Source organism: Gopherus flavomarginatus, chromosome 7 (genome assembly GCF_025201925.1).
Source record: "Gopherus flavomarginatus isolate rGopFla2 chromosome 7, rGopFla2.mat.asm, whole genome shotgun sequence".
Classification (NCBI taxonomy): Eukaryota; Metazoa; Chordata; order Testudines; family Testudinidae; genus Gopherus; species Gopherus flavomarginatus.
The window spans coordinates 89,313,841-89,327,950 of record NC_066623.1 but is presented as its reverse complement, the minus strand read 5'-3'; the positions used below and the strand labels follow the sequence as shown (position 1 = coordinate 89,327,950).

General features: G+C 36.5%; 1 protein-coding gene across 23 annotated transcripts in view; it reads left to right on the top strand.

Moving 5' to 3' along the window:
* The window catches only part of ADGRL2 (adhesion G protein-coupled receptor L2), a 476,253-nt gene that overhangs the window by 429,022 nt on the left and 33,121 nt on the right, over window positions 1–14,110 (top strand). For 16 of the 23 annotated variants that reach the window (XM_050963478.1, XM_050963477.1, XM_050963472.1 and 13 more), the window contains 8 exons: window positions 3,089–3,385; window positions 3,912–4,015; window positions 4,860–5,045; window positions 5,958–5,996; window positions 8,801–8,984; window positions 11,666–11,788; window positions 12,097–12,302; window positions 13,390–13,563. In XM_050963478.1, coding sequence (XP_050819435.1) covers window positions 3,089–3,385; window positions 3,912–4,015; window positions 4,860–5,045; window positions 5,958–5,996; window positions 8,801–8,984; window positions 11,666–11,788; window positions 12,097–12,302; window positions 13,390–13,563 — 1,313 coding nt within the window. The remainder of the gene's footprint in view (window positions 1–3,088; window positions 3,386–3,911; window positions 4,016–4,859; window positions 5,046–5,957; window positions 5,997–8,800; window positions 8,985–11,665; window positions 11,789–12,096; window positions 12,303–13,389; window positions 13,564–14,110) is intronic. The other 7 variants (XM_050963483.1, XM_050963479.1, XM_050963495.1 and 4 more) reach the window with 1 other exon arrangement.

The window sequence follows — 14,110 nt, the reverse complement described above, 5'->3', positions numbered from 1 at the left end:
TTTTGAGTATTAATTTAAATTTGGTCTATATGTATAGGATATAAGTGTAAGCTAATTACCATCTACACAATAATTACATTTACCTCTTTTTGTTTGTATTTTTACTTGTTTGTGCAGTCCAGTTTCAGTTGAACACATTCTCACAAATTATTTTTTTTAAAAAGGAAGTTTCCCTCCTCCCACTGCCACAAGTATTGTAGCACAGTCTGAAAGTTAAGACCAAACAAAATGAGATTTTGTAACTGCTTTAGTTTTGATGTGGGAGGCAAATTAACTCCCTACAGTCCTATCCCCACTCCTGGTCACAAGAGGGTGATTTTCTACCTGACTCTGAGGTGCAGTCCTGGGGTGTAAGCAGTTACTTTACAGCTATCACCTCCTCATTGTGAAAGTTCTGGTTGATGGCATATCAGGCTTACATGTTATCTCCTTCCTAGTGCTGTAAAAATATTACCTAATAATGATGATTCAAATTAAGTTGCAATGAAAAAGAATAAACTCCAGTTTTGCAGCTAAATAGAAATCTTAGATTACATTGTAGATTAAATCCTCTCATAGTTCCTTAAATACAAAATGACCAGCCTTTTAAATACTAGATGTTTTTCAAAAGTGATTTAGTGAATTGTAGTGTTCTTTTAACATTTTCTACTGAAGGTGCTTCTCCTTTCCTGCACTTCCAACTCCATTTGGATTATTGTAGTGTGCTCTCTCAGATATGCAATTCCACTCAGGTCTTGAGAAAAGTATTTTGTAGATAATTTTTTAAAATAATTTTTATTTTTGTGATTTTATGTTATTACTAATTAGGGATTATAAATAATTTTTAAAATGTCTTTCTTATTACCAGTATTTGCAGATCATCCCCTTAAAAGCAAAGTAGATGTGCTGTATAATTTATTTTAATGGGTAGCATTGAAAATAGTCTGTAGCAAATCAGCTGCACTCAGAGTTGCAGTATGAAATTGTGTTCTTAAAATAGTCACCTCACTATTGAATTTCAAATATTTGTCATGAGTCCTTTTACTGATATTAGCTAGTTCCTATAATATTTAGACTATTCTTGTCCCAAAACCAAAAGTAAAGGTCTAATAACAGTTCTAATTGCAATATTGTTAATACAGATTTCATTGATTAAATATGTATTAATTAGCACTGTGTGTCATGGGATGTATAGGATAATAGTTATAATCTGTTCTCGCCTGCTCCATTCTCCTCTCCCCACCCCTCAGTACCTGATTCAGCAGCAGTTATTTGACAGTTCTTCAAGTGATTGTGATGCTTTTGACAAATGTTAATTGAGAAAGCACTGAAAGCCTGGCTGCATTGTAATCAAAAGAAAATTACAGAGGTTTCACAAGATGTCATGCAAATACTTACCAAAAAAAATAGACAGATTTGAATAGGTTTTTACTGCAGCTGGGTAGGCAAGAAGTTCAGCAGGATTACACAGTACTCAAACGGTACTCAGCAGGCAGTACTCAAACGGTAAATAAATTAGACTGGAAATAAAATGCAAACTTAAGAAGTTTCTGATTGAGATGGAGAATAATGTCAGAGAGAATATCTTTGCATATATTGTCTTTATAAGAAATTTAGTTTGCTCTTTAAGAACTTGAAACTGAAAACAAATAAAAAATTGCCATGTAAATTTATACTTTAGCATGGTCAGTTGATAGTGTCTATAAAACATTTATCCATGAAGAATTGTTATAAGTGAATAATGTGAAGAAGGGTTTTAATAAAAAATAATTGTGTTACGTGAAATGTATAAATAACATTTGAGACTCTTAAAACATATTTTGAAAAATTCAAAAAAATCTGAAAGACAGCCTGGGTACTTTTCTTGTTTATACTTGCGGTTTAATTTAATTTCAAGTATGTATATTTTTGATAAATCATAGCCCAAGGACTTGAGGTGAAAATTCCCTTTGTATGATTAGGGTAAGCCTATGAGAAGTAACAGGGAAAAAAAACCCCAAACCCAACAACCCCAAAAACTGAAAAATGTCAGATCTGTTTGTTTCCAGTATGTCTGACAAAGTTGAAGTAAATACCTGTCCTTCATTTTAAATACTTCAGGCAGGAGCTTGTCTTTGCTTTGTCTGTAAAGCATCATGCATACCTGTGGAGATGCAGAAATAACAAATGATGCAGCTGCATTCTTCCACTGGCCCTTATTGCTATCAGATGAACAAATTATGGTGGTGCGCATAATATTCCTAGATACCAATATTATACTTCTGTAGCCTAATAGGACTCCAAACAGATCTGTTCTGTACTTCATCAGTACAAGGTTTATTTGTTAGTACAGTCCATATGTAGGTTAGCAGAATCAGTCGGTTGTGAGTCTCAAATCACAAATTATTTGGCCTAACCCAGCGTTGTCTTGACACAGAAGATTAAGCCATGTAATTGCCATGGGCCTGAATTACTTGTTTCTTCATACCCACTTTATATTTAAAAAAAAAAAAAAAAAGTTAAAACTTGAGATGATCAAAAACTAAGACAACACATACATGCTAGGCTTTTCTTCTGTTGAGATCTAATCAAGCAAGAATGATGCTGAGTGGGAAGATGTTACAGTAATTAATTTCCTGGAAGGTGTAGAGTGGGTGACTTGATGTTTTTTAGATTTTAAAAGGCCTAGTTATTTACAGTGCACAATTTTTTGTTATTACACTGAGCTTGATTGTTTACAGCACATTGATTTAAATTATTCTATCATACTGCTCTTTTTTAAGGTCATTAGAACATGTTTAATTGTTTTATGTGTATTTGTCATATACAGATCATTCATTACCAGTGCCCCTCGGCCTTTAGCAATGTAACTATCAATTTGTATCAGAGAGAAGGTGTAAACAAAATGTACTGAACCATCATGTTAATTTGAGACTGAGAGAATTAAAAAAAAGAGTAGAAACTCATTCAGAATTATGCTTAACGGTGACTGTAGAGAGTGCAAAAGATTGATACGGAAATAAAGAAAAAAAGACACAAGAGAATCATGTAAAATCACATAACCTTTTTTTACCTTTCTTCACTATTCTGAAGAACAGTTATTTTTATTACTCTTATTTTCTCCCTACAGTGCCTACTACCGCAGTGACAATAACTTCTTCAGCAGAGCTATACAAAACCACTGTGTCAACCATAAGCACGACTTCACAGAAAGGCCCCATAAGCACAACGTTAGCTGGAGGCACAAAGGAAGGAAGCAGAGGGCCCAGGCCACCACCAGCAGTTTCCACAACGAAAATTCCTCCTGTGACAAGTTTTTTCCCTTTGCCAGAGAGATTCTGTGAACCTGATGAGGCCAGGGGGATTAGCTGGCCTCAGACGCAAAGAGGAATGATGGTTGAACGCCCTTGTCCCAAAGGAACTCGAGGTATTGCCTTAAATAAAATCTTGATCTCAAGTAACTGTTTCAAAAGGAATGGACGACTTTCATGGCATTTTTTGTTTTAGGTAATCTCAAACTGTCATGATTTTTGTTACTCGGAGTATGTAGTGTTTGTTTAGGCCTTGATCTATAAAAGGCATTTGGTAATAGGTACAGAATGACCTCACACACACTTTTCAAGAATCCAGGGCAAATTTTAGGTCTTTGCTTGAGAACTGTAGAGAAGTTTGCTTACAGCTGCCTTTCCCACTATGAGCTGCTCTCTGGATGATTTCTAGGGAAAATCAAGAGATTTTTGTTTCTTTGCTGTAAAAGTCTGATACTTTATCCTGACTTGTATATTGCCGTTTGTAATTTACATTATTTTCTTACATTTTGTCATTTATTGTCAGTTGTTTCCACTAGTACTATTCAAAATTTAATATAGAGTTTGGAGTTCATTGTAGCTGATTTCCTGAATGCATGCAGAAAAATGGTTTCAATTTCACTGTTGTTTCTACATCTGTTGTAGGAACTGCCTCGTATCTCTGCATGGTTTCCACTGGAACATGGAACCCTAAGGGCCCTGATCTTAGCAACTGTACCTCACACTGGGTAAATCTGCTGGCTCAGAAGGTTGGTTGGAACCCTTTAATATGATACACACTGGTGATTAAGGGTTTTAACTCTGAACATAAATTATTCAGCTTTGTATGTTGAAACCATCTTTATTACTCTTTGTTCAATTTAAAAGCAGAAAGAATTATGCATACTTTGTCTGCAAAGCATTTACTGAAAGTTAGGTTCACATGTGTTCTTTGGTAAGCTGTTTTCTAAATTAAACTCTTTTAATGAGTCCATGCTTGCTTAATTTCGTTCCTATTAAATTCAAATGTGCTTTTTGATGTTCAGTAGGAAAAAAAGTACATTCACCTAATAAATCAAGAATTATAAAGTGCATACCAAAATATATACGGTATAAGCAGATGTTTAGCTAACTGAAAATGATGGAAGAAACTAGAATTCTAAAAAAGTGCATTAAAAACAGAAAATGATTAGAATGCAGCATCACTTTTTGTTCTTCCCCTCCCTAGTGAGCGTTAGTGAGGTTTATGAAACTAAATAATTTGCCATCACTACCAACTGCTTGACTTTCAAATGCCTCAGACACTGGTATGAACAAAAAGATTTATTAGAGTCTGATAACAATGGTGAAATGAAAGTGCAGATGAAATAGAAGATCTGGCCCAAAATTACCAATCTGATTTCTGGTTTTGATGGCTGTTAAGAGCTGCTTTTGTATGTTATGGATCTAAGAACTTTTAATCTTCTGAGATAAAGTTATTGGTTCAATTAATTGTGGATTTCAACGTACATGCAAATAATTATTTCACCACAACAAAGATATACAGAGAATCAGAATTGGAAGCCACAGGCAGAACAAGGGATCCTACTGAGATAATATAAATTGTCTTTTCAGATCAGAAGTGGAGAAAATGCAGCTAATCTTGCCAATGAACTGGCTAAACACACCAAAGGACCAGTTTTTGCTGGTGATGTGAGTTCATCAGTGAGGCTAATGGAACAGTTGGTGGACATTCTTGATGCTCAACTGCAAGCACTGAGGCCTAGTGAAAAAGACTCAGCTGGGCGGAGTTATAACAAGGTACACAGCTTCCCACACCTCCATCTGCTAGGATAATCCTTTTTTCCCTTTCAGAAACATTACTGCCAAATCTATGCTTTACTCCTACTGCACAAATAAAGATTTAAGAAAAAAACAAATCCACAATAAAGTGTAAATTTTATTAATTGGCTGACATGAAACTCAGTAGATGACTGGGTTCAAATATAAAATGTGTGTATACTTATTCAAATATTGAATATATCACCTCTGCTTTGAGAAGAAGGGACTTTATTGAACTCTGGGAGTAGCATATCTTCATGGAAACCCATTACAGGCTCAGAGCCTTTTTTAGTCCATTTAAGACCCGAGCATTAGTCACTAATGATAATTTGGTGTATTAAACATGTTATTACTACTGGCAAATATTATCACAGATAAAAATATCTCTTCATGTTCTTGAATGTGAATCATAATAACATTATCATTCCAGTTTTCCTGTTGTGGATGCTAAACTTCTGGCCCACTGTGATTCAGTCAGCACAATATAAATTAAAGATTTTTCATCCAGTCTGTTTTGGAAACACCATCCCATCCTCTCACATCTCCTACTCTGGCAGCTACAGTCTTGGCATTTTAGGTCTTGCAAGAGTGGTTGATGGTTTTATTTAAAATCCCTAGCTATATTGCTGAGCAGAGTTCCTCCAGAGACCAAGCATATGCCCATAGTCTACCCATAGTTTGAACAGAACTCCCATTGATGGAGGAAAGGAAGGTTATAACCAGGTATATGGTTGGGGAGTAGTGTTCCTCAAGAATGTTGCATGGCCCCATGGAAGTACATTGGGCTAAAACTAGACGGACATCTGGACTCTGCCTGCTGAAGATTTTTGGATATTTCTGTAGCTTCCAGAATGTGTCTAACCTCTGATTTTCTTTTTTCTTACTAAAAAGCTCCAAAAACGAGAGAAGACATGCAGGGCTTACCTTAAGGTATCTCTCCTGTGCTGTCACCCTGCTTTCACCCTGCTTCAGCAACCTGCCACGCTTTATCATCTTGCTGCATGATCCTATGTATTTCAGTCTTTGATAAATGTGTTTGTGCCCCATATCAACTGTACAAATGTTGGCTTTGCACAGGTATAATACTCTCAGAATAAGCAAATGATCAGCGCTTACAACTCTTCTCCTTCCTCCTGCCCCCAATCAAAAAGTACAAGAATAGTAATGAGCATTGTGATTTGGAGAGGATATCTCTGTTTCCCTGTGTTATGTTTGTGAAGAAAAAATGTCAATAAAACAGAAATGGTGTCATATTGCTAGTTTCTCGCATTTTCTGAGGTGCAATCTTCAATTCCAGAGATTTTTGTTAAGAGTCTTTTCAAAGATCAGATTCAGTAACTTAAGGGGGTGGACTGCAAATAAAAATAAAATCATTCCTGTAACTTTACAGTACAGTATGTGCCAAGTGTCCCATTAGCTAAGCTACAAGGGGCATGGAGTATATTGTTACCTGACTTTCAGTTTCTTACAGATTCTGCAGCCTCCATCCCTGCAGTGCCCAGTTCCCACATTGTGATGCTGTGCCAGTTATGTCACTGCCACCACTCAGTACTGCTAGTGGAAGAAACTGGCCTAGAATGGATTACGTAAGTGGCTTTTTAAAATTATATTGCACGGTTTTTCAAAGTTTCTTTTTTAATATTATTAATTTTTGCTTATACCCTATGGGATCTAATACAAGAGTAATAAAAACTTTGAAACACCGCACAACATAATAAAAAGAAAAGCCTCTTATCTGACATTTCCCCCTTTATATAGGAATGCTCCAGTCACCAGCATTCACAGGCTGGAGCCTTGCATAGAAATGGGGGCTGGTTGGTCACAGCAAGAATAGTTACTGTGAGATCCAAAAGGAAAAAAGAAGTAGTAGTGGTAGAATCAGATTTCAAATAATATTTTAATTGTCCCTTTTAGCCTGGTTAATGGGGAGCACAGCAGATATTGTTGGAATGGACTGAATTTTCATAATTCATTTGCAGTTCACCTCTTAAGATATAGGTTAATGGGAAATGTAGTAATTGGTGTACTACCCAGGACACGTGTGTCATTGGGACAAAAATAGTCCTTTTATTTTTTTCCCCTCTCTTTAGCAGGGAGGAAAGCACACCTCAGAAATATTATAATATTGATAATCATACCATAGTACCATAGTAAATAAGGCATGCTTCAAGTTAATGAATGCATATAATCAGCACGGTATATAGATACACAAGAAACAGTAGCGCGACCTTAATTTCTGACCGGTATCGTTTTCAGTGAGTCTCAAATGAGCTTCTCTGTTCAGATAAGAATAACAAACCTCTTGAAATTACAAATCAAAAACTGACTTACACTATGCAAATGAAGCAAGTTCCCACTTTGTGACAGAGGATTCAATTGTACCTCAGATTAGAGGCTCCAATCTGTATTTCTTGGTGACTAATGAATCTGGCCTCTGCAGACCAATTTCTGTTCCACTCTAGTTAATGGCTGCAGCAGTATCAGTGTGAGCATTTTGACTATTCTATCTCCCATTAGAGAAAAAAAAAAGCCTTTTAATGCCACTTCAGAGTATCTTCAACCTGCCAGGAAGGTTGTGTGGCTCACAGTGCTGGCAGAAAGAGGATATAAAGATGGATTAGGCTAATTAATCTTGCTCTGACAATAGCCTCAACCAACTTTTTCTATTCATTCATGTGCACAGTGTAGTATTCCAAACCAATATTTTTGTGTTCTGTTTCCATTCCCAGTACTTTTAAATTGATCAAATTATATATGTGCTTAATGACACATTATGACTAGGTAAATGGGACAGTGATTCAGCAATGCATGGCATATTCAGTGCACAGCTACATTATGCATTAATGTGTAAGAGCCTGCCTTCAATTGATTAACTGATTACTGTGATTGATTGGATTATTTTGTAATAATGTAATGACGTCTCTTCAAATTCCCTTCTCTCCTTACTTACTGTTGTTTTATATGCAGCTTAATGAACCCTAATACACAATAATATAGTTGTCACAGTGCAGACTTTAAAAAATGGGAACTTTGTTCAGTTTTGTAATTACGCTTTCACAGATAACAGGGTCAGTCGGCATCTTGTTTGCTCTACTGATTTCCTTTGTTGAATGACCATTGTGCAGGAATGGAAGTTAGTAAGCTTCCAAGTATTTGTCAACAGGTACAGGAAAGGGGAGAGAGAGTGGTGCAGACTATTTTTTAACTACTGAGGCAACTTCATTTCATGCCTCTTATAATAAAAGAGAGAGTTTGTCTTAGATAACAGCTTGTGGTACTGTAGCTGCATGTGTTGTGTTAAGTTTGCAGGATAGTAGTACTGCCTTTTTAGCCTAAACATTGGACTGCTGGCTTTGGTATTTTTGGTGTTTTCTAAATATGAATTATATTTTGTTGACATTAACTTCAATATTAAGCTTGAGGCAAGACATTTGCATTGGTTCTTACATTTCTCAGCACATTAATAATGGAGTCTTCATATCTGATATGAAACAAGTCATATCAGCATGTTTACCAGTGACAGATAACACTGTTGGTGGCTAGTGTACCTCTATTTGTGCTAGTTAAACAAAGGGTTGGAAATATTTGTAGGTTGAAAATAGTTTTCTGGAGCCATTAAATCACAGTAAATCATCTTGACAGTTAAATATTATAATTGTCACCAGATAACATTGGAAACTTTCTCCCACTGCCTAGGGCAATCACACCTAATGATAGTCTTCTAATGAATACAGGCAATCGTTGACACAGTGAACAACCTACTCAGGCCTGAAGCTCTAGAATCCTGGAAAGATATGAATTCTTCAGAACAAGCACATGCTGCAACAATGTTACTTGATACGCTAGAAGAAGGGGCTTTTGTCTTGGCTGACAATCTCTTAGAACCAACTAGAGTCTCAATGCCCACTGAAAACATTGGTAAGTTAATTTATCTTCAAGTGTAGTTTCAAGTACTGCATATCCTGGTATGACAAGAAAGCAACAACCAAGGTTAATACTCACAGTACACTAAGAAACCTGGGGTCTGCAGTACTTGGTGGTGAGCTGCAGTTTCCCATCTGGGGGGAGGGGGGAAGTGTTCGTAAATTGGGGCGTTTTCTTAATTAGTTAAAAAAAAAATTATTCTGTGGCATAATTAATTCTATGTAAAAAAGTAAAGCAGTTTATGTTGCAAAGTTCATCATCAATTGAAAAATCATTAGCAAAATGTATGGATATGAATAGTGCTTAAATGCCAGAGCATGGATTTTCTGAAGTAACTGAAATGCTTGCTGTGGAGCTGTGGAAATGTTTTCACATTATATAATCTACTCCTAATGAATTTAAATTACTTTCTGAAATGTGCTTTGCCAGTTAAATGTTTTAGGCACATAGAACATGGACCAAATGTTTGTATTAAACATTAGTGCCTTCAAGTGAAAATGCATGCAGTGAACTACATCTCCCATAATACAGAATAGCCGTGCTCCATAGATTGCAAAATAGTTGCAGATACTTGGAACATAATTTAGAATTTAAATGGTGGCTCTGATGAAGGGCTCAGCATTGGGGATCTACAAATACAGATATAGTCTTGAGTTAGTTAAACCCACTGCTGGTACATAAAATTAAAATGTCTTTAGTGTACTGATGAGTCACGCCTCAGGTACAAGGGGAAAGGGAAGCATATGATGCCAAGGTGCTGAGTCAGAGGCTTGGGGATTGGACTGAGAGATTTGGTAATAGGAAGAGTATGGAATAAATAATTTTTCGGGTGGGGATGTGAGAACAATGTGGAACTGCTGGGTACTTAGGGTCTCGCAGGTGAAAGGCCTCCAAACAAATAATATCTTAAACCTCTATTTTCCCTCTTAAAACTGCATCCTAAGCATCACATTGTAAGCAAAGTAATATTGGTGTGAACTGTGCACTTGTAAATTCAAATTCTGGATCGCCTTTACTTTTTATAGTGGTGGCTCTGCCTGCCTAGTTATAGAACTTTCACAGGAAATGTTTATCGCCATCACTAATTTATCACTGTCACTACTAAATAGTTACACAAATTGTCATTATAAAAGTTTCACTCCCGTAATAGGAGTTTGGATGGAATCTCTTTATGAAAAGCTTTTGAGAGTTTGCATTGGATTTAACTGTTAAAATTTTTTTAAAATGTATTCTCGTCTGATTTAATTGATGACATTTTTCCTTCATATTTTTACCTTTACTTTTTTCCCCTTGAAAAACTGTAAGGAAACATCTTTTGTAAATTAGCCTACATGCCTCTTGTAAGGCAGCAGCTTCCTTTAAAGTAGACTGTGTATCTAGGCCCCTTATCTTTCAAACACGGATGTACAAGTAGTTCTATTGAGTTCGATGGGACTACTTGTATGTCAGTGCTCAGGAGAAGCTGCCTTCAAATTAAAATAATATATTGCTCATGTCAAGGCTACTGATGTCAGTCAAGGCCTAACAGACCAGCTGTACAAGCACAACTCCCATTAAACTAAATAGCATTCAGAAACAGAGCAACCTAAAATCTTAACTTCAGAAAGGCTTGCAGTGGACTACCCATCCCCTCCATTCCCCACAGTTCTCCCTCTCTCCCCTTTAAAGACATTCTGAGTGAAATACTGTCCTCCCACCCCCATTGAACTCAGTGGTAAAAGTGTCATGGACTTCAGTAACCCGTGATGTCACAATGTATACTTATACTGAACTCATTAGTCAAATAAGTAGTCTCCATGCAAAAACCGCTGTAGATCTGTCATGTTCGTGTACATTAACCGTTTTGTTGGTTATTGGAAGCATTTCTATTTGTCCTTCAGAATATGTAGGGGGAAAAATTTAAACCATTGTCAAATGTGATGTACAGGTGGGCGTAAATGCCAGGTTTTAACACTGAGGCAAAGATATTTCCTGATAAGTGGGCTCTCCTGAACTGAGTAATTTTACCTATCAAAGAGCATCCAACCTTGCAAGGTCATTCTATAAAACCTCAGCTGTGCACATACAAACCTGAGTTAAATATAAAGATCTGATAGTAACATTTAAATCTTTTTAAAATACTTGTTTGGCGGAACATAAAATGTCTTCCAACAACTCTTTAACATACATGCAGAAAACCTATATTCTGGACTTTCCTAGACAAAAATACAGATTCACGTAACTATACTATTTAAATGCACCTAGCTATTTACAGTATTTTAGGATAGCCTTAGTATTGCATAATTGCTGTTAAATACTGTAGACAGACACTAACAATTTATGCAGTAGAGACACTCTGGGCTTCAAAAATTAAGCATTTCTTCAACCTAAGATTTTACAATGCTTTTAAAATAATGTCTTGTAAGCACACAATAAAACAAGGTTTGTTATCATGTTTTCACCACTGAAATGCTGTTACTTTGGTAGTATGAACTAAGTTTGATTAAAGATTAAAGAAACTAAGTCCTCATCGTTGAAACATCCAGCATGCATCTGTCTTCTAGAGGCAAACAAGGACAACAGAATAAGGAGTTTTCAGAAAGTTATCGCCTGCCACATTGTATTCTGACCACAAAATATGTTTTCTACTTTTTTTTTCCTCCCTTCCCTTGTTGGTATGTGTTTGGTCTGACTAGTTCTGGAAGTTGCAGTGCTCAGTACAGAAGGCCAGGTGCAGGACTTGAAATTTCCTCAGGGCAGTGAAGGAGGCAATTTGATCCAACTCTCTGCAAACACTGTGAAACAGAACAGCAGGAATGGTAAGTTTGGGCACATAAACAATTTGACTCCTTTAATCTGTGTAAAATACACATTTAAAGCAATAGTAATTTAAATCTTGCATTTCTGAATATGTTAATACATTGACTTGCAGAAGTAAAAATAGCTGTTCAGTGGCTCTTTATTGTATGGAGTGTGTGCAAGTCTCTTTGGTTGGAATCCAAATCCTTCAAAATGCATTAGTCTCTGCTGATGTTTTATTTTTCATTTAGACAGTAGATTATTCAGCACACATTGTACTCTTCACCTACAATTCCATGACATTATAATGGGAGTTTTCCTTTAATAGGATTAGCAAAATTGGTTTTCATCATTTACAAAAGTTTGGGACGGTTCCTCAGTACCGAAAACGCGACCATAAAGCTGGATAGTGACTTCGTTGGTCGGAACAGTACCATTGCAGTGAACTCCCACGTCATTGCAGCCTCCATCAACAAGGAGTCCAGCCGTGTGTACCTGACTGATCCTGTGCTTTTTACCCTGGAACACATTGATGTGAGTTATGCTAATGAATTAATGGGAAGGACATAAAATCAGCAAGAGAGAAGAGCAAATCAGGAAAAAAAAAACACCTTCCTTCCATTTGAATTTTAAATGTTGGACTAGGTCAGAGACACAAGTTTATTTAAGTCTATGAACATAAAATTAAATGAGCCTGGTTCAGTGATTATTAGAACTTAAGTGTATTCTTAATGAAAGCTAATTCAGTAATCAACATGAAAATGTAAATGACTCTAATTTGTTTCTAAGTGAAAATTAACTCTTACCTTAGCAGCAGGGTAGAAAAATATCAACTGCTATGACTCTGCCTGTTTAATGTAGCAAAATTAAATGACACTTGGAGTACTTAGTTTAATTCCGGGCTATCTTTGGGAAACCTTTGCAAATTGTTCAAGTAGATTTATTCAACAGAGAACAGAGTGTAGCTTCTACAGTCTCCAGTGCCTCAAAGTTTGCTGTCCATCTTCTTTGTGACTGCTAAATCCATATGTTTCTTTTTACTACACTCTTTCACTCTGCTGTTTGAGTTGGGTTCTTCCTGTTCCCATGACAAGAGTGTGGGTATATTAAACTATCAGGACTGGCTCAGAAAAACATGTGGGTTTTCCTCTCTTTTCCTACTTCCGCAGGTTCTCCTTGAAGTAGGCCTTGAGGAGCTAACCCTTTCTCGGCGCCTCTTATGTGCAACTTTGGTTTGCTCAAAAATGAGAATAGAAAAGGGACAATATTTTTAAATGGTCAGTTACAGGTGAAATCCTACAGAATAAGTTCAGTTTTAATTTTGCAGAAAGAAAAAAAGACTACAATGAGCCATTAGTGCATAAAATCGTAAGATGGATATTTGTAATTGTTTAAAATTGGGTCTACAGTAATTGAGATTACACATGAGTGTTTCGGACTATAAAGTCCCTTTTAAACTAGATGTCTGCCTTGTACAACGTAGTCCACAACTTTGCTGATGAAAAACTTTATAGTCCGAAACATGCAAAGTTTAATCTAAATTACCTTTTACATATATTGAACTGTTATTGCCATATTATAGTATAAAATCCTAATTTTATTTTATCCTTTTATCCCCCAGCCTGACAATTATTTCAATGCAAATTGCTCCTTCTGGAACTACTCAGAGAGGACTATGATGGGATATTGGTCCACTCAGGGGTGCAAGCTGATTGACACAAATAAAACTCATACATCTTGTGCTTGCAGCCACCTAACCAACTTTGCAATCCTTATGGCCCATAGGGAAATTGTGGTAAGTAATGTTGCTTCTAGTCAGTGTAGAGCAAACCTTTGAAGGTTTGGCTTTAATATGTAGAAGAAAGCAAAAGTTCAGATGCTTATCCAAATCTTAAACATATCTCTGAGCATTTCCAACTTTCACGCATCACTTCCAAGAGCAGTTTCCTCTCCATATGACCTTTCTCTCTCTTCCATAGAGCTGATCACAAGGTGAGGGGAACATTATTCTTTTTAAAATTGTTTCTGTTTTTTGTCACAATCTTGTTTTTGTTGAAATTTTCTGACCAGATGTGCTTTCCCACAACTGGACAAGTTTCTGGTCCCTCCATTCAACTTCTAGCCCCATGCCTTTAACAAACTCCCAGATACAGCTGGATATGAATCGTGGGGAAGTTTCCCATAAACACGAACTGCTATACTAATGATGAGGTCCAGCAGCCTCTTTACTGGGTTCTTCAAACTTCCCTGCACTACAGAGCTTTACCATCTAGCTGCTTACCACGCTGCCTATGAGATCTCTAAAGTCCCAGAGCATGTGACATGTGAATGGCTCTAGGACT